The sequence below is a fragment of the Tachypleus tridentatus genome, chromosome 4, assembly GCF_004210375.1.
Source record: "Tachypleus tridentatus isolate NWPU-2018 chromosome 4, ASM421037v1, whole genome shotgun sequence".
Classification (NCBI taxonomy): Eukaryota; Metazoa; Arthropoda; class Merostomata; order Xiphosura; family Limulidae; genus Tachypleus; species Tachypleus tridentatus.
Window position 1 is genome coordinate 36560880 of NC_134828.1, and position 21560 is coordinate 36582439.

At 31.6% G+C, this 21560-nt stretch overlaps 1 protein-coding gene across 7 annotated transcripts in view; it reads right to left on the minus strand.

The window, feature by feature from the left end:
* The window catches only part of GAPcenA (GTPase activating protein and centrosome-associated), a 101334-nt gene that overhangs the window by 26261 nt on the left and 53513 nt on the right, over window positions 1–21560 (minus strand). For all 7 annotated transcript variants that reach the window (XM_076497681.1, XM_076497676.1, XM_076497680.1 and 4 more), the window contains 6 exons: window positions 9687–9849; window positions 8049–8296; window positions 7024–7137; window positions 4913–4987; window positions 3153–3278; window positions 502–645 (listed from right to left, as the gene is read on the minus strand). In XM_076497681.1, coding sequence (XP_076353796.1) covers window positions 502–645; window positions 3153–3278; window positions 4913–4987; window positions 7024–7137; window positions 8049–8296; window positions 9687–9849 — 870 coding nt within the window. The remainder of the gene's footprint in view (window positions 1–501; window positions 646–3152; window positions 3279–4912; window positions 4988–7023; window positions 7138–8048; window positions 8297–9686; window positions 9850–21560) is intronic.

Sequence of the window (21560 nt, forward strand, 5' to 3'; positions counted from 1 at the left end):
TTTAACAATCCCACAAAAAAGTATACAACTAGCTACTTATCAAACTGACTTTCAAACATTTTTAGCTTTGCCAATGCTTATTCACATCACAATTTTCTTAATCCTAGACTTACAAATGCTTCTTTTTAAACAAATATCTCAAAACTATTTTCTATACAGCAAATTGTTTGTAAGTTTCCATGACTTTGTTTGTTGCAATGCCTTTAACTGAAACCAATCCCATTAATTACTAATGCTATGCTTTATATATTGTAAATCATATATAGTGCATCGAAAGTGAGAGAAATATTTTACACCAAGTGTTGTAATAGGCAAAAACATAAAATTACTCAATATGGTAAAATACGTAGAATCGACTAGTGGTTAACATTACAAAATCATATTACTAACTTTAGGGTAAAAAGAATACTAATTTAACAGAAGTCAGAGAAATCATGAATTGATAAAAAAATATATCTATTAGAAAGCAATAATTTATCTGTTAATGAAAAGGGTACTTACATCAAGAAGGAAAAGATCTAGAATGTTAAATACTACATAAAGTGGGAATTTTGCTGTAAACAGAGTTAAAAACCACTGAGATCCAAACATATGAGCTTCAATTCCCAAGTCCACAAAGTGTGCATAGAGTTCAGGGAGTTGTTCCTAAATGAAATTAAAAAATAAAACAACCTTTAAAAACGAAATTATTGACTTTTCTACCAGTTACAAAATGCAATTATATATGTATCTCAAACTAGAAGATCTATTAACACAAACTTGCAAAATATGTGTTTGAAACAGCACACAAAGTACTTGGAGATACTATGAAAAATCTATCACGATTTCTTACCAAGGTTAAAAAAAAAATTCTACCAGTGCAATTATATAATTTTTGTTACTTTATAATTACTTAAGATTCCAAATTTACATTAATCATTAGTAGTTTATAAGTTTCTTTGTCCTTGCAGTAAACATGGCTATATTGGTTCTAAAAAAGGAGACTAATAACACATACAAATGAACTTCAGATCACCCATTAAGTCAAGCACATTAGAACATTCCATTGGAGAATGTGACACTGTCATTTATTCTTTAACTCTTCCAACATGAGCTTGGTCCCTGGAACCAACCCCATACCCATTATGTGCTCATTATAGTTTTCACACTGTAACTTTTAAAAAAGTAAACATATGTTCATGAAATTTGATAGATTATCAGCAAACATTACAAGGCTTCATAGACATCATATTTGATTTTTTTGGTTTGGCTTTTGAATTTTGCACAAAGCTACACGAAGGCTATCTGCACAAGCCGTCCCTAATTTAGCAGTGTAAGAGTAGAGGGAAGGAAGCTAAGTCATCATTACCCACCAATAACTCTTGAGCTACTCTTTTACCAATGAAAAGTGGGATTGACTGTCACATTATAATTCGTAAATAGCTGAAAGGGTGAGCATGTTTGGTGTGACGGGGATTCAAACCCGCGACCTTTGGGTTACAAGTCGAGTGCCTTAACCACCTGGGCATGCCAGGCCTCTGACTTATTTATTAAGCCTTAAGGTTTGTTAAACAATGTTTCTCTCATGACTTTTCTTCTTTTGAATATTAACTATCCAACATGCAAAGGTAATTTTCATTTTAAGATTAAAAGTACTTATGCATCAAAAAATTTTCAAATTTCACATTCAAAATCTTTTTCATATCCACATAGTTATCAAATGTTTCTCACAAAAACCTTTAAATTTTATCTGTTTTTGTTCACTATTTATTATCTGTTTGAGTTTGGTTGATATGACTGATCTTGTAACAACCATTAAAATATTAGGAAATTAATACAAATTATGTCTTTTTTCATCCTAGACTGACTACAAATTAGAACACAAAAACACAAAAGTTTAGACAAAATATCTTAAATCTTATAACATTATATATTTATGTATATATTTATTATATTGACCTCTCAGCCATACCTGGCTAACAATACAGAAGTTACAATTACACAGTACACATGCACTAGTGTCACCATATCTAATAATGTAGAACTGAACTTCAGTTTTTACAAAGTGACCAATCTTGGGTGTGCTTTAATGGACTAGTATTTTCTAAAATAGTCACATTTGTATAATTACACATAAAATGTGCATATGCTTTATTACTATTTACACATATGTTCTTAAACTTGTACTTCTTAAAACATAGAATGGTTAAAAAAGAAGCATTTTGGATATGAAAAGAAATAATTTTTAAAGTTTTATACATACAATTGAAATAACTAAAAATCATAAATTACTATAACAATACCATGTATTTCCAATGTAATTTATCAAGTTTAGTAATTAAGCTGTATTTGGGTCTAAAAATTATGAAATTTCAAGCAGACTAAAGATTCACTTTGTAAGCTTGAAGATGTATTTTGAGAGAATGATAGGGCATTGTAATACTTGAAAGTGGCTGAGAATGCCACTAGGGGGACATTCTGAATTTATGATTGGTTATTCACATGTCACGTATTGAAGTAAGTGCATATAAGGAAATGTTTTTAAAAATCGAAAGAAGGTGAGCAAGGCCACTGTGTTTGATTCAGTACGTAAGCCACATCTCAACAAATAGGAAAGATCTGAGGTTTGTATTTTATATTCTAACTTGTCAATATTAGTAATCTGAGTTCCTAATTCATATGAAACTAGATTTTGTATTTGAACATCACAAACACATAATTTGAACCAATGCTTCATTCAACATACCACATGACTCACAAAAATCAATATTTAGGTGTGTTATTTTTTTTAAATGTTTACTCTTATGTTAAGGTAATAAATTTTAGTATCATCCATTAGTTAAGTTACAATCTACAGTTTGTTACCAAACATAGTAAATAAATTCATAAAATAGTAGTTCAAAAAAGTTTGAAATTACATCAACAAACACAATGAAATGGCCTTTGACACTTGACCCATGAAGAAAAAATACAAAGTAAGGAATGAAATCAATGTGGTTAATTTTACAAAAATACTAATGTTAAGGTTGTATAATGTAATATTTAAAAGCTGAAACATTTAGAAAATGTAACAATACATAATCCAACGTAATTTAGTATTACACACTAAATTAGTTTCTTTATTAGTTACTATGTAATTTATTTTAATACAAGGAATAGTATTTCTAATTAACCTCCAAAAGTCTCTCCAGCTGGTAAAATTTCAAGTGAAGTTCTTCAAAGCTGTTTCGGAAAAGGTCCCGTACTCCATAATCAAACATGATCTTCACAAGTACATGAAAAGCTTGTTCTTCAGGCATCTATTTAACATCAGAATCCAGAGCATCTTTTCTTATAAATATTTAAAAAATATACTAACCATACACATGATAGTGTTCTTCAGGTATCTATTAAATATTAAAATACAAAACATTGCTCTCACTGGAATAGTATAACAATGTGATATGTAGAGTGAAAAATTTTGAATATATGTAATTCAAAATGCTAATATACAGAGCTATTCAGACGCTTAATTTGCAGTTTTCTAGACAACTGTTGTTAGCATTCTTTTATTCTAGTGACATTAATGCAATTATTTATAGGCTACGATCTATCAACTGTGGGTTCCAAGGGAAACTGCTTATTTACGTATACAAATGAGCAAATAAACATGGAATATATGATCTGAACATACTCTTTCGATCAACAACAAACTGATGCTGGCCAAAAGAAGAAATTGTAAACTATATCCAACTTTTTTTTTAACAGAAGATGTGACAACTCTTTAGAATCCAGTTTAGTTTTAAACTCCATTCTGTTCGTAATTGAATGATTACAGAAAGCTTAATGACATCCTAAAAGAAAATCCAAACTTGATCATTTTTACTAAAAGAACTGGTATAAGAATTAGTAATTGTACTAATGTTGTTTCGTCTCCTTAACAAAAGATAGCCTGATAAGACTAGATTTGACAAAATATTTTTACAAAAGCAGAATTTTCACATGTAAAGTTACTCCTCTACTGGTTCACTAGATTTATTCAAGTCTCACACAGATGACAAATACATTAATGAGAATGAAAATGTGGTAACATTTATCAAAGTAACATTATTTTAAATACACAAAGATAATTTATCTGATACTAGTGTGCATTTTCATAACTAGTTTCATTTTTAATATGGACAGTTTTATATAAAAACTCAGAGATATAATTATACTACAAGATTTGCTAACAAATTATTCAAAAAATTACTTATAGATATTAAAGGAATTTAAAAGGAAACTGAATATAACATAGATGAATAATATGGCTAGATATTAGAAGTTTGACAGTTAAATAAATATACAAATGTATAGAGTTATTCATCAATGTTACTAAAGATCAAAAAGTAATGAAGAAAATAACTACCTTGTAAACTTAAGTAATTTAAAAAAAAGAAAGGGAATTGGATGTGTGTGTGTAATAATAATACTCGATAATCCTCTATTATACAGAAAAATATGAGAAAGTCAGATTAAGAATACTGATCTAGGAAATTACTTAGCAAATATTTACAATATTAAGTTACTACCTGAAGTACCAATTTAATGCTCATGGAAGATGTACACATCCCTTGGAAGGGGGGATCTAAATTCTAAATGCATATTATTATCATCTCAAAGGGTGGCAGTGAAACCAGTGGTTTGCCAGTTATAAATGTATACACATATATACTTTTGTCAAATAATGCTTTTAGGTTGGAAAATACAAAAGAGAACAAAATATCAAAACAATGACAACCACATTAAACCCTTTACCTCTCAAAAACCAATAAAAATATTCAAATGTATGATTGGCAATTGTCAATCAAACCAAAGTACAAAAAAACAATCTGGTGTTCACAATTACAATGTCACTCTAAAAACAAGGAGATAATTACAATTTCTATACTAACTGAAGAACATTTATACTCACGTGTAACAAGAGAGCAGCAGCTAAAAACGACAGTCCTTGACAATAGCCAATTTCTTGGTCATACAAAGAATATGCCTGAAATTAAAACATGTTCATTCTAAAGTCAAAGAATTATGTATTTGTCTCAGCTTTAAAAACTATTAACTCAGTACTACTTATATATAATAATTCCAAAGATTTCAAGATTCAAAAGCTGTTATTAACAATTCCACAATGATGTTTACAATAAGAATATATTCTATTTTCTATAAGCAAAGTTAATACCTCTTGAATAAACTTTCAATAATACCAGGATTGTAGAAATACATTTGCACTCTTAGTGCTATACTTGAGGTCTCAAAAGCATACACATACTTTCCAAAACTGTGTTTATACAACTGAAAATAAAGGTACCCTTTGAATCCACTATCACCATAAATATTTTATATAGTCACATGGTATTAATGTAATAAAAGCAAAAGTTTGTTCGTTTTTTATTTCATGCAAAGCTACATGAGGGCTACTGCATTAGCCATCCCTAATTTAGCAGTGTAAGACTAGAGGGAAAACAGCTAGTCATCACCACCCACTGCCAACTCTTGGGCTACTCTTTTACCAACGAAGAGTGAGATTGATTGTCACATTATAATGCTCCCACAGCTGCAAGGGTGAGCATGTTTGGTGCTAGGGGGATTTGAACTTGCAACCCTCAGATTACGACTGGAACACATTAACCCACCTGGCTATGCCGAGCCAAAAGCAAACAGACTTGTAACACTTTTTACTGATTATTTGTGTTCTAAAGCACGTATCAATAAGACTTCTGAAGTATGTGAAAATTATATTTAGAATAGTTTGTACAAAGTCCATACAACATCCTACGTAGAGTCTTGAAATCAAATTTAAATCATAAAAATTTATAAAGTACTTTTAACTATTTATATATGCAAGAAATGAAACACAAAACACACACATATATATTTATATATCATTTCAGAAATTATATTATTTACATGTTTTGATAACACATCATGAAAATAAAAATTATTTAAAACCAAAAATTTAAAACCATGACATACCTTATGGAGAATTAGTTCATACTACTAATAATAAATTATATTAAAGAAAACTGTTATTTAATTTTTGCATTTAGCCAGCTAACTATTGAGGTTACTGCAACAATATGCATCTTCACAAATGTTATACCTTGACTACTTACAGTTATATAGTCAGGAAATTAAAATAATATTTAGATCTCAACTTTTATGATCACTCTACATTTTAACTTTAATTAAAGTTCATTTTTTTCAGTATCATAATAAATGAATAAAACACAATTTTTTTTCCTTGAGACAAGCTCTCTAATAATGTGAATATTAAAATAAACATTGGCTTCTTCTACATCAACCTTTTTGTTGACAAAATCCTCTGTTCATACATAAAAAAATGTAATATAAGTAATTTTTTCTGAATGATAGCACAGTTTACTTAATTAAAAGTAATACATAACTCTTGTTAAAAATAAATATCATTAATCCGTTCTCTAGTTTTGATTTGTAAATGACCTAAAAAATGGTTAATATTTTAATTCCAATTTATTTACTTAATCTTTTTCATACAATAGCAGCTGTTGTTCATATAACTGGTTTGGTTTTAAATTTCAAACAAAGCTACACAAAGGCTATCTTGTGATAGCTGTCCTCAATTTAGCAGTGTAAGACTACAGGGATGGCAGCTAGTCATCACTACCAGCTCTTGCTCTTTTACCAACGAATAGTGGGATTGACCGTCACATTTTAGCATCCTCACGAGCTGAAAGTGCAAGCATGTTTAGTGTGATGTTGATTCGAAACCTCAACCCTCAGGTTATGAGTCTAGTACCCTAACCACCTGGCCATGCCAGGGCCTTCATGTAAATATTATAAAAAGCACTTAGATCATTAATGTGTCTATTTTGTATTAACCAACCTGATAAGTCCTGATACAAGGCAAAAGGTTTCATCTGACATTTAATATGGTAGATATAACATTGCTGATTTATTAAAGATTATTCTTTGTTCTCCATCATAAGTTCTAAACATTTGTAACTATAGGTTGAACAGTGCAGCATTACATTCAGTATCTTATCTTACTTTACATATCTTGTACAGAGAGTCCTGACCAAGTCCACCACTCTCTCGGAAGTAATTATGGGCTGGAAATGTTCGATTAATGTCTCTTTGGATAACATTTTCGCATGGAGATTCCTGGGATAAAACATGTTTTAAAGAATTTAAAAATATTTTAATGTATTACTCAACAAAGTTTTACTAGACTTAAATTCTATTCATCATTTTTTAACAACCAAGGCACTTTTGAACAATAAGAGAGACAGGAAAATAATTTTTCAGTCTCTGATATACTAAAAAGACATACCAATTAAAACTTAAGTTCTTAGTTTTATATTAATTACACTAGAATATTTCACACTCACTAAACCTGAAATCACATAAATAAAAAAATTCTTTAAATTTAACATATATAACGTTTTGTCTCCATACGCAAGTACATCCATATTAAAATGAATATTATGTAGTTTTCTTCAGCATTCTGATAAGCTGGTACTTTGTAAGTACAAAAATGGCTGACAGGAAAAAAAATTTCAATAAAAATATTCTTAGAACAATAACAAATAGATCATGTTAGGAAAATATTAAAATTTGAATCAAACTTTCACTGAAGTTTACATATCTAAAGCAAAACAGTTCATGACCAGTCCTTTCTTTGGTTATGTTATTTCAAAAATTAGACATAAAATAATTGGTACCATGACAATTTTTGTTTTTTTCTTGAAGTATTGAAAAAAAGATTTTTATAATCAAATTAATATATATACTTAACAGTAACTGTGAACAAACTGTGAAACCTCTTAGTCTATAAACAAGAAACAAGTATTAGATTACAAAGTGAACATCAATCTCTCAAAAGATAAAAAAAACATTATGAGTTTAATGAAACTAACAGGAAAGACACTCAGTTTATACAGGATATCATATTAATATATTACTCAATATAAAAACAACAGTATTCCACATTTTTGGCAAAGAGATTATAAAGATCATAAAGAGATTTTTAAAAAACAAACAGCTGTAATTTGTAATAATACAGTAATACACACCTTGTTAATTAAAAGTCTGTACGTCTCCATCATGTGCCTGTCATCATAGCAGCCAGCCAGCAGCTGCCATACTTCCCCTCTCAGTGCTTCAGGAATTCCTCGTCGGACAAGAGAACACAGACTTTTGGGTCTCTGCTTAAGATTTTGTCTCCACTTTGTCAAAACTTCAGCCCATCCAGCCAACTCGGTCTCAGTGCAATCCTTACTGACTTCACCTGTACCACTCAGCAGAGGTTCATCATCATTGTCTAAAAATTAGTGGAAATTAAAAAGAAACTGTTAATGATGAAACTTAGCTATAGTACAGATTGTGTTAGCATGCAATAATAATAATAAAGTAGCTCCCAACAGTTTTTTTTACATATTTACCAGGGTTTCATGGAGATCAATTTGAACAAAGATTAAAAGTGCACTTCTGAATAAATTGAAGTTTTTTCTAACAATTGTCCATAATTGTCTTGCCTTCTAATAAGTTATTTTACAATACTAAACTCTGTCCAGTAGGTCTCAATATTTATTTTGGAACAATATTAACCAACTGCACAAGTCACTAAATTCATTTTGTTCAAAATCCACTCAAACCTAAAGACAAGCAATGCATCAAATACTTGATGAATAAATTGGTTTTTAGTTTTCTTTACAATTAGACAACTACCATGAAACTGTTCATATCAGCTCTTTCAAAATATTTGACACAACTGCTGAAGACTATTACAGACAGCTTCTTTCTTCACTGTTCAACAGAGTTTTCAGTCAAATCTATACAACAGTATTACTTCTTGAATTTTCATTTTATTTTTTCCTCAATTACAATTTTATGGTATTGATCATAGCTACTGAAATGGTAACACAATCCTTCGGCATAATTTTCTACAAAACAAGTAGAGCTGGCCAATGTAGGTTAATGTAAAGAGATAAAAAATACTGTTATAAATTTATTGGTAAGTTAATACTTCTTGCATTTACTCACTAGCAGTGTCATAAAGTCTACTCTAAGTTAACTTTATTTATAAACAGTTTTCAGCATTAATCTCTATTAACTGCATAGATGAAAATCAAGTAGCAACCTATGATAAATATCTTAAATAAAAAAGCTACTTGCAAATGACTTATCTTTGGACACGCATCTGAAAATGAATAAGGATAAGTATTATAAGTTTAATGCAGTTATTGACAGAGATGGTGAAGTATATTTCTAAAAAACTCTGTAATGTAAGAAACAATTATTTATAAAGGTCTTTTCAGTTTTTCACTGTGTTTAAGATAAACTTCCAGAATAATCAGGACAAAAACTATTATTCACATGGTACATTTATTAAATTTAGTATGACAACAATAATTCTAAATAACCCGACTGTTTCAATATCAATGTCACCTTTTTTTCTGTTTAAAATGCTATAATAAAGTAAAATTATTATAATGTCAATCTCATAACTTACCCACTTTGTACTAAAATAAAAACATTTTTAAGATTGATTAGTTTAAGAACTGAAAATTAAATAAAAAATAATTCCATTCATTATCAATTTTTCTGTGTATAATCAGCACAGAACAAATTGTGCATATACAAGGAGGATAGAGACCAAACAGAAAGTACATTCTTTGAAAATTTCCAAATATCTATTTTGTAATTTGTACCAGAATTGCTTTCAGCATCTCCTGGTGTAGAAGGTGATAAATCAACAGGTCGTCTTCCTTGTGACAGGTTCAGAGATAAAACCATACGTTTTCTATGAAGTTGAGTGGAACTTTCCAGACTGACAACATCAAAAATACGATCCTTAATGTTCTCAGATTCCACCTGTTGTTAAAAAAGTACATAATTTAGAAAACACTATGTATAGTGGGGTGTTTCTAAGCCCTTCCTACAAGATACTACCAGTACTAAAATCATACAAATTTCAATGAAATATTTTTACATTAACAAGCAATCTCTCACTCAATGACAGAATATATGAGAACTGTAGTAGCTGATGGAGCATCCCATCAGATCCAGAAGGTAAGAGGAGGTATATGGCTATGGAGGGCAAGACCTAAGGATCATTTTTATATGCTTTATTCTTTCATCTAAGTAATCATTAAGATATTTTTAACCTATCATGACCATCCAAATGCTATGGTCATGCCATTTCACCATTATTTTAGTACTTTTCTCTCATCTTATACTTGTAATATTCTTTTAATTCACTCATAAAAAGGCTTTGTATTCTCCATTCCTTTAAGTATCCTAAAATTCTTCTCTCCTTCTCATCATTAAGGTCAGCAACCTGCTGAATCATCTCTGCTTTCTTCTCAATGCAAGGACAAGTTGTCAGATGTGTCTGTAAGTTTACCACTCCTGTACACAGATGTAGTTCTCTTTGGATGCTTAACAACATCTTTTCTATCAAACCTTCTGCAATGTCTCTTGTAACTAACTTTTATAGTAACATATACTCCATCATGACCATATCCAAAATATTTGTAACATCTCAGAAATTTTGTTACTTTAGAACTATAGGTTAGTTTTAATAAAATTCAAACTTGTTTATCTCTCAATAAAAACAAACATTCAAGAGTTTATGGCTTATTGTCTCAGTAGTTCCTCACGAGCTTCACAAAATGTTTGGTAATAGAAAGTATTTCATAGCTAATATACTAAAATAATACCATGATCATTGTCTGACTTAGGTACAAAAATCACCCAACTCTACTAGGCAACAACAAATTATAATTTTTGGGATGCTGCTTATACATATTGGCATACATCTCTGAATTCCTCATAAAATTTTATAGTTTTTCAGAAAATGATTGAATGCCAAGTATGGTTCTCATAATATGCTCTACCATTTCTGCCATTATAGTACAAGAGACTGTTTGTTAAATTAAACACATTCTCTACCAATGTAAGTATCTTTGTTTCATTAGTGAGGAATTTATTCAAATTAAAAGAACTACACAGCTTAACTGATTCATTACAACATCAACTTATTCAACTTCATTATACACGCGCCTTAGTTGTTTTAACATTTAGCAACAGGGTTCAACAGCAACATGAAACAATTTTTTATTGATTATGCATATACCTACCAATATAATATTAGATACCCACTACAAAAAAAAACTATTACATCAAATAAATTATACAGAATATATATCTTTAGTTTCTTATATTTCACAAAAGCAAAGCCTTAAAATAAATGTAAACATATATTTCATATTTATTGATATTTTGCTCAGTTTCACTAAAATTAGTTCTCATATACTGGATAAATACCTCTTGACCAAAAAATACACGTATAAATAAAAAAAATCAGCATTTTTATAATGACAATGTTCACTCAAAGATAGAGGCAAATAATGATATAATACACACAGAAAGTTCAATAAATGTCATTACATTTTTAATAAAGTATATTTTGAGTTAAAAATTATTTATTAAGTTAGAATTTTATAAAAATAAATGTATAATTTGGCTTCAAACAACTACCAACTTTTTTCAAATGTGTGTGGAATAAAAATCCAGTTATTTAATGTGACAAACTATCATCATTACATGACTTTATTCAGCTTCTGATGATTGACTGTTGATATTTTGTGTGACAGGAATCAATTAAATCAGATGCCCTCAGAGATCAGCTATAAAAGTACCTAAATTGAATTACAGAAAAGATCCAACAGCACCCACTGCCATTAAAACCAAATACAGTAAAACCTGTCTAAGGCAGAACTGCACGGGACCAAGTAAAATTTCCAGCTCAGACAGTGAATGTGCATTTCCTTAATTATATATAATTTTCAAGTAGAACATTATAATTGTTTGACTCAAGGGAAGTAAGACTTTTGTGAATAAAGTTATTGCACTGTTTATGCTATATTTATTAGAACAAGAACAAAAATAGACATTCAAAATATACACAAGTACACAAAATCTTAAATTTATTTGATGAAAGTGTCCAATTTCAACTGTTTTATATTTTTAATGGGTTTTCTCATGCAGTTAAAACAGAATACCAATTCTACAGTCATTTCATGAAGTTTATTTTCCCCTTTATCTGTGCATACAATTTGAAAGTGTTAATATAACTTAACACTTGTGATGAAGTAGGAATTTCTATTTCCTCACTATCTATTCCATTTTGTTCATCTTCTGAATCTCTCACACTGTTACCATCTTGTGATTCTATTATAGATTTTAAATCAATTTCATCAGTTTCTGTTAACACATTCTTGTCAACATTCACAAAACTTTCCACATTCACAGAATCATCTGCATCAACCTTCTCAATCAGTTTAGATTTCACCAGAATTGTCAGAACAAACAACTTCTCCACAATCTCTGCCATTTTCAAGTATAAATCCACATTTTTGAAAACACTTTATTATGCATTCATATTTTGCACATTTGATTGTATGACTTAAAAATGTAATTGCATCTAACACATCAGTTTTCATGGTCTTTTCAGATGCTCTCTTATAGTCATCCATGCTTGCAATAATATGCTGAAGCATCAATTTTCTGTATTTAAATTTTATACACTGTATAATTCTATTATCTAGTGGCTGTAGAACTGATGTTGTACATAAAGGTAGAAAAACTAAAGGAACATTTGAAAGTTGAACTTTTGGGTGATAAGTTACATCATCTAGGAAAAATAGAATATTCCTATTTTTTTGTTTCATTCTTTTGTTTAATTTAACTGCAAAAATAATGATGGCAGAAAAGAGAACAGAATACATTTAACCAATACTTACTGTTACAGAATGTTTAAGAATTTATTAATATTTAAACAAATTATTAATTCAATAGACATTAATGTTTAATCAAAAACATTTTTTCTGCCTTACTCAGGTTTTAAATCCTACTTGTTTGTTGATAGATGAGGTAGGTGAAAGATACTTTTCCATCCACATTATAAAGTCTCTGCCATATAGAGGGCCTTTTATAAGAGAAATCTTACAATAATGCTGCAAAATTTTGATACTTCTGGCTTCTATAGATTTCTGCCTTAGACAGATTTTACTGTAACTGGGTTGACTATCTCTTTCACCACACCTACAAGAGTGTCTGTGTGTGGGAGGAGTTCAGGGGTACTGCAGCATGAACCTTGGACCCATTGATCTGCAGCCCAGCTAGTCAAGCAGTAAGTCATGTCTGTCCATGGGAGGTAAGGTCAATCTTTTTTAGTTGTTGTTTGATAATATTGTTGAAGTATAAAGATGGAAGTTTTAAGCAAGTTCATAAAAATACAATTATAAACACATACACACATTAGGGTGGTCCATGTATATAGTACAAAAATATGAAAAAGGTATAAATGAAAGCTTCTGATACACTTTCATTCCTTCTATGGAGACAGATCTTAGACTGAATTTTGAACTAAAAATATCAATATTTAAGATCAGCAATATTTGAAGACGTTTGCCACAAGTTTACTTCTTCAGTTAATTTTCTTAATTACCCTTTATTTATTGCTTGGAAAACATTGACAATGTTGCATATTATATTATTATTATGTACAGTATTTTCCAGAACTACTGGGTCCACTAGTGGACCACAAATTGGTCTGTTTAAGAGATTCCAAGATATTCACCTTTTCTTAAACAGCACAATACTTTACTTGAATAAAATGCTACAAATGAAATCACATACCAGAGATAATTATAAAGAACTCCTAAAGCATTCACTCATGTTTTAGTGGGCTAGGTTTTCTCTCCAATGACATTCAGAGCTTCCAGGGCATATCATCATGAACAGTATATGGCTAAAGCCATGTACACTATAAAAATATTTCTCTTTTGGGAACAGTTGAAACTGAATGACTGAGATACCAATGGTTTGATACGCGCATACTTTTTTGTATATATGATCTATGCTCTAGAATGAAGGCCCTATACACATGGTTGCACCTTCAATGATCTCAGCATGATGTTAAAGTTATCTGCACATCCAGTTGGTTCAGTTGCCAATGGTGCACTGGCAGGCTCTAAGCAGCACTTATGGTATTTATCAGGAAACTTGGTCAGTTTGACCACAGAGTTCAGATAGCTAATAAACCTGAAATGGTAAAAATGTCAATATTCAAGAGAAAGAAAACCATCAACTAGAGAGGAAGAACTTTACCGTTGTAGTATCCTTTGTAGCCCTATGTATCAAAGAGGACTTTTAATATATTCAACATCTTAAATTTAAAAAGGAAAAGCAAAGTAAAGGCATTCCTCAAGAAATATCTGTGAGATGTAAAAGGGAGTTTGGAATACAAAGAAATGAAGAAGGCAGCTGCCAGGTTGAAAGTTCTAAATGACTGCACACAAAGATAAACTGCACTGATTGAAGAAGCTAACTATTTTACCACTAAGGGTGAAGATCAAATGGAATATCTTCTCTGCACAGTTAAACTAAATCTAAAGTCATTTCTGAACCACAGAAAGGCAAATCTAATGTCATAAGTGATGTGACAAATTTCTGAATTATTATTATAGTTACATATTATTCAAATATGCATGACACTATCAAAATATTTATTCAGTTTGCTAGTGATTTTAGCAGCTTTGTTTTATTACTGAATAAAAACCATGATAACATCTATTCTTTCCTTATAATGTATAATGATACTGAAATGTTCAAGTTGTATCACCTCTAATTATGCAATATAGATTTTTTTTTTATTTCCAACATTGTTAATGACAGTGGAATACAGATTAAAATCGTAAGAAATAATTTTTCTTTTATATCTTTTAGAACCACCACAATACATGTATCTACAGCACCACCACAAATGCTTCACATGTCACAGGAATGATTTTTGCTGGTTCCAACGTTATCTTAAATTTTGTAGTTAAGTAAAAATTAATAATAATGATGATTCTTCAATAAACACAAATAAAATCATATCCTACATCTCTGGAATATAACTTTAACAAGTTATATAACAAGTTCTCTAATCCAGTTAAATCTAGTTCAAAACTCTGTCATCCACTAATAAAATATTTTAGGATATTGATAGCTCGTGACAAAGCTTTAACAGTGAAATATTGAGCTACAAAAGTCACATTCTGGAGACAAAGATAGTGATTGTATTTACATTTATAAAATTCCTCATAATAAACTCCAGTTTGCACTAAAATAAAGTTAATAATAATAATAATGAGAACTCCTTTAACCCTTTCAAATCAGGTATCCTTTACTATGTACAACAGACAGTTATATCATTAGATTAGAATTTTCATTAAACTACTTACTGTTTATGTAATACCAATTAGTATAGCATAAAAATTTAAATAAAAATCCATAATTTAATAGTATATACATTTTAATCTCCTAATTCCACAGGGCATTATAAAAATTTCCTGAAACTTCCCCCGATTGTGACACTAGAGATGTAATTTCTCTAGGCATCTTTTCTTTGATATTTATCCACCACTCCTTGAAATATTAAACATAAATTACTCATTAAAGAATTCTCATTGTTCAAATAAACCATAACTTTTAAAATCTTCAATTCTGTTCGGTAACACAGATATTCGATAGAAAATCAGACCCTTAATGCCACACCTACCGGTCACATCCTCTCTTTAAGGGTTATTTAATAGTTATCTCTTACATTTAATTATATATTACCTATAACAGGTAGAACTGGTTGGTTTGTTGAGTTAGTGTTTTATGGCACAAAGCAGCTAGGTTATCCGCACCAAACGTTCGGTAAAAAGGTAAAAGTATATTCATAAAAGGAAATTTAGGTTAAACAAAACAAAGTTAAAAAATAAATAAATAGCATAAAACTACAGTAATTTAAGTTGTAAAGAACTTTCTGTAGCATAACTGTAATTATCTCAACTCGCCAGGAAAACTAACAAGTAAGTACAAAAACCACCATCAGTCACCTGAAGCTGACCTTTCCAGTCCTGGTTCCGAGTTATTTGATGTTATGGCCATTTTCAAAAAGGAAAGTGAATGAAAAAGTTTTAAAAGACATTTAGCAAAAGTATAATAATAACTCGCCAGGATGACTAACGGGTAGTTCAGACGGATAGTTCAAACAGCAGTGTTAGTCACCTGAAGTTGGCCTTTCCAGTCCTGGTTTCAAGTTATTTAATGTTACATCCAGTTTCCAATTTCAAATCGAACTAGGTGAACTGTGATTTTTAAAATGGAGCCACATTAAAAAAGGTGCAATGTATAAATTAAAAAACTTAAATGACATTAAAAAGATTAATGCCAAAGTCCTTGATGATGAATAGGGTCCAGCTTCTTTAAGGCCAATGGTCTGGCAGAGCCATAGACCAGTGATCCATAGTTGAGTTTTGATCGAATAAGAGCATGATATATCTTTAGCACAGAACATCGATCTACCCCCCAAGTGGTGGAAGAGGGACATGGAGAATGCTCATTGCTCTTGTACATTTGACCCGTAGCTGCTTGATGTGTTGTATTAAGGTCAGCTTACAGTCAAAGATAAGCCCCAAGAACTGTCTCAGGGACCACAGGCAGCACAATACAGAGTTCAATGGCAAAAGAGTATGCAAATGGTTTTAGAGAGAGAGGAGTTAAAGCCGTTTGCTGTGGTCCACATCAGTAAATGATAGTTGCTGCTCAATATGCTTCAAGTTCAATGACTGACATGAGATGTGAAAGTCATTGACAATGAGCCCATTTAAACACTGAGAGTGAGTTGTTCAGTGATGGCATTAATTTTTATACTGAAAAGTGTGACACTCAGAACACAGCCCTGAGGGACTCTAAGTCCCTGTAGAAAAGAACGAGAAAGTGTCAAACTCACTCGAACTTTGAATCTCCTGTCCTTTAAAATTTTTTTTCATAAAAATGGGCAAATGGCCACATAACCCATATATATGGAGGTCTCTGAAAATGCCATACCTCCCTATTGTATCATAAGCCTTCTCAATGTCAAAGAATATTGATACAAGATGTTGTTTAAGAAAGATTTCTCTGATTGACGTTTCAAGTCCAATCAAGTGGTCATGGTGGAGTGCTGTTGTTAGAACCCAGACTGGGTGGGTGAGAGGAGGTTGTTTGATTGGAGGAACCAAACAAGATGAGCATTAACCCTTCTCTCTAAGGTCTTACAGAGACAGCTCATCAAAGCAACTGGATGGTAGTTTGAAGGAATCTTGGGATCCTTCAAAGGTTTAGTGAAAGGTAAAACAATAGTCTGATGCCAGGCATCAGAAAAAACATTCTCCTGTCAGATCCAGTTAAAAACAATCAGAAGAATAGCAAGAGAAGCAGGAGATAGATGGCACAGCATGTCATAGTGTACATCATCAGGTCCAACCGATGTACTGCCAGACCAATGAAGGGCCAGTTTGAGTTCCACCAGTGTAAAGGGACGATTATAGTCATTGAGACAATCAGTTCAAAAGGAAAGAGGTGACTGCTCTGCCCGAGTCTTGATGGCCAAGAAGGTGGAAGAAGAAACAGAAGTGCTAGATACCTGGCAAAAGCTTTCACCTGGAGTATCGGCAATGCTCTGGATATCAGTTACTTCCTGACCATCAGAGAGCAAAATCAAGAGAAGGGCAGAATTATATTGCCCACTGACCTTTCGAATCTTGTCCCATATGACTTTGGTACTGGTGGTAGAAGATATGCTGGTTGTGAACTTACTCCAAGATTCCTTCTGGTTTTTGACGTCTTGCCCACCGAGCGTGTGTAAGGACCCGCTGGAAAGCAATACGGTTCAAGAATGTGGGATATCTACAGAAAGTATTCCAGGCCCATATTTCAGCCTTCCGTGCCATGTGGCAAGCAGGATTCCACCATGGACAAGGGTATAATGGAAAATGTGTCGAGGTTTTAGAAATACATTGAGCAGCTGCTTGTATAATACAGTCAGTTACTGCTGTCACACAGTCTTCTATTGGTGGCTTACAAACAATGGCAGGAACAAGTTCTGCGAGAGCAGTTTGCCTGATCCAGCTTCCACTGGAGCAGGCAGGTTGGGTGGCATCAATCACGGCCAGTCTCTTTTAAAATTATAAAAATATTATCACTGCCTCGTGAATTATTGTCAACCCTCCATGAAAAATGGGAGAATAATGAAGAGGAGAAAATTGAGAAATCAACAGCAGTAAAGGACTGACTAGGTACATGAAAATAATTAGAAGAACCAGTATTGAAAAGAGAAAGGTTGTGATCAGAGAGCATATACTCTACAGAGTGATCCCTTCTATCAATATCAGCACTTCCCCAGAGGGGATGATGTCCATTAAAGTCCCCCAGGATGAAAAAGGGAGATGGCAACTGTTCAATGAGAGCACCAAGGTCTAACTGATCATATTTCTCTCCAGGCAACAAGTAAAGAGAACAAACAGTGATGGTATGGCCCAAGGAAACACAGATGGTTATGGCCTCCAAGGGTGTGTTGAGTGGCAGACAGGGTGGACACATGCTGATCAACCAACAGTGCCACCCCTCCATGCACTCATCCATCATACAGCCTGTCATTTCTGTACAAAGAAAACTGCTGAAAGATGACTGTATTGGCAGGTTTCAGAAATGTTTCCTGTAAGGAAAGACATACAGGATGGTAGGAAGCAATCAGTGTTTTGATGTCATCCAGATTAGAATGTAAACCTCAAAAGTTCCATTGTATCAGGATGGCCATTTTTATTTATGTATAGGCGAATTGGGTGAAGAACCCTTCTGGGTACGACCACATCTTTTTTCCTACTGTCCTTATTCGAGGGAGGTCTATCGACCTCCATGGATCCTGCCCTGGGTCGATTGGGCAGGTCTTTGTTGTTGAAAGGGGATTCCAGTGACTGAGGACATGAACAAATGATTGTTTTGCATCCTGGGGTGGAAGAAGTAGATGTATCTGAGGAAATGGCTGTACCCAGAACCAAAGGATGTGAATTTGGAGTTTGTTGGAATGTATGTAAGGGACAGAGATGGGTGTTGAAGTTGATTTATCAGCTTTTTTTAACCATGGAGGTCAAAAGACTTTTCATTTGTTTTGAGAATGATTATTTTGGAGGCACAGAGAGATCTGTCTGCACTCCCACTGTAGTTCTGGAATAAAGTGCAGCAGCATATGTTCTAGATGAAGTGATGGACAGCAATTTCTGAGCCTCAGGATAACCTATGTTATGAACTGTTTTCAAATTCTGCACCTCTTTTTCTTCCAACCATTTAGGGCAAGAACGACAGTAGGACAGGTGAGAGTCATTGCAATTGATGCAATGATGGTCTGTTTCACACTTGTAGGCATCCTGGTCCTTGCCACTGCAACGAGCACATGTCAAGGAACCACGACATGATGTCTTTGAGTGACCAAACCTCTGACACTGGAAACAATGGAGAGGGTTTGGAATGTATGGCTGTACTCTGCAATTAAGATAACATGCCTTGATGGTGGCAGACAGATGTGGTGATGTAAATGTGAGAATAAGGACATTGGTTGGCATCATAATTCCATCTTTGTACTTTATTTCTTATTTTTTATGTTTATTCTTTATTTATTATTATAAAAGAAACTAAAATGTAAAAATAGAAGTATTTTTAGGATAGGTAAAATTAGATCAAGTAAACTAAATAATAATAATGTAATAAAAATGTTTTATCAAGCACAGGCAAGGATAATAGTTAAACACAGTTCAAAGGGTAATTAAAATGGCAATAAAACAAAATTTAATTGTAAATAGATGTATACTGTTATGAGCTTAAAGCTACTTACAAGAAACAAATGTAGTTTCATGTTATAATTTGAAGTCATTTTAGAAGCAGAAAAGGGTAATTAGTTTAGATTTTTTGGTGGTTACAAGGTCAATTAAATTGACCAATCTTGTTTTGAAATGGGGTAGGAAAAATAACAGATAAAACATAAATCTTTACTTACAAGACAACATTTGAAATGTATGTAGTGGGTTTTAGGGATTACACAAAGGAAATTTGAGATTTTGAGATGAGGAAAAGTATTTTTAATGGGAGAATTACTGTGCACATAATCAATTCAAAATAAATATTCACTATATTCATGAACAAATCTTTTAGTTAAAAATTTCACTAAACTTTTTTTTACGTGAAAGACTTGCAATATTAACAAGAAAGACAATCAAATTTTGTGAAACATGTACACTCTACTGAGAGTTGGAAGTATTAAATCTATAAAATCTTTCAATAAGTACAAACAGGTCACATAGTTAGTCAGATTGATTGAGCCTGTATTGAGAGAGTTAACTCCTAACTACAACATCAGTTAAACCTGCTGAATTCATAACAATTTTTTATTCATTATAGTTTCTTAAGTTTTATTTGCATAATCTCCAAAACTTACTAAATATATTTCAAACATTTTTTTCAGTAAAACTATATTTTTCTCTCTTAGTTTCTCTACCCTAGTTTTATACAAAGTTGGTCAATTTGGCTGACTTTATATCACCCTCCCAAATCAAAATAAATCTAAATTACTGCTTTTTTCATCCTGGAATTACTTCTAATTGTAATATGAAATTACATTTGTTTATTCTAAATATCTTTAAACTTATAACAGTACACATCCATTTATACATAAATTTTATTGCTTTTGAACCCTGTCTAACTACTAATCATAGTATTATAAGTTATAAATCACTTGGTGAATGTACAACTTACTTTATGGGATCAAATTAAATTACAAATGAGCTTCTCGTGAATAATATTTATTATATTATCATTAATTATTTCACCTCACATAACCTTAACTAACATAAAATGTTTCTTGTTTTTACATTTCATTTACCTTTTCAAAAATAAATAAATAAAATAAAAAATAACTACCTGGTTCGTTTTGTTTATTTTTTTGTAAACTGTCAACGACATTTAAATCTACTTGTTATATCAATGGTAATACTACACTACAGAATTTTTTATTTAATTAAATAATACACCAAAGAACACACACACACATAAATAACATCCAAAAAGCAGTGTCCCATAACTATCACAACTTTTCTAGCTTTCTAACTATGTAAGAGGAGCCATCAAAATTTCATCTAAACTTGCCAATGTGTTTCCCATGAGAATCAAGCTTGAACTGAAAGCTAAATTGACAATTCTCTTTGAAGAAAAATAATAATATTATACGCTATTTGATGGACGAAAACTTTGACTTTCTATTGTTTATAAATAATAAAGCATTGAGCTTCAAAGAAAATTACTAGGTGTTTTTGAAAGCAAAGATGTGACAAGTAGGTATGGCAAGACTGATCTGGTAGTGTAACCAAATAAGACCAAAAGCTATTAAAAATTATGTATTGCTTGGTTTAGTTTGGTTTGTTTTGAATTTTGCACAAAGCTACACAAGGGCTATCTGCACTACCCATCCCTAATTTAGCAGTGTAAGACAACAGAGAATGCAGCTAGTCATCACCACCCACCACCAACTCTTAGGCTATGGTTTTTACCAATGAATAGTAGGATTGACCATCACATTATAATGCCCCCACAGCTGAAAGGGAAAGCAAGTCTGGTATGCTTGCTCTGAATATATTTATTACATATTTTCAATGAAAAGTGAAGAAATCACTGGT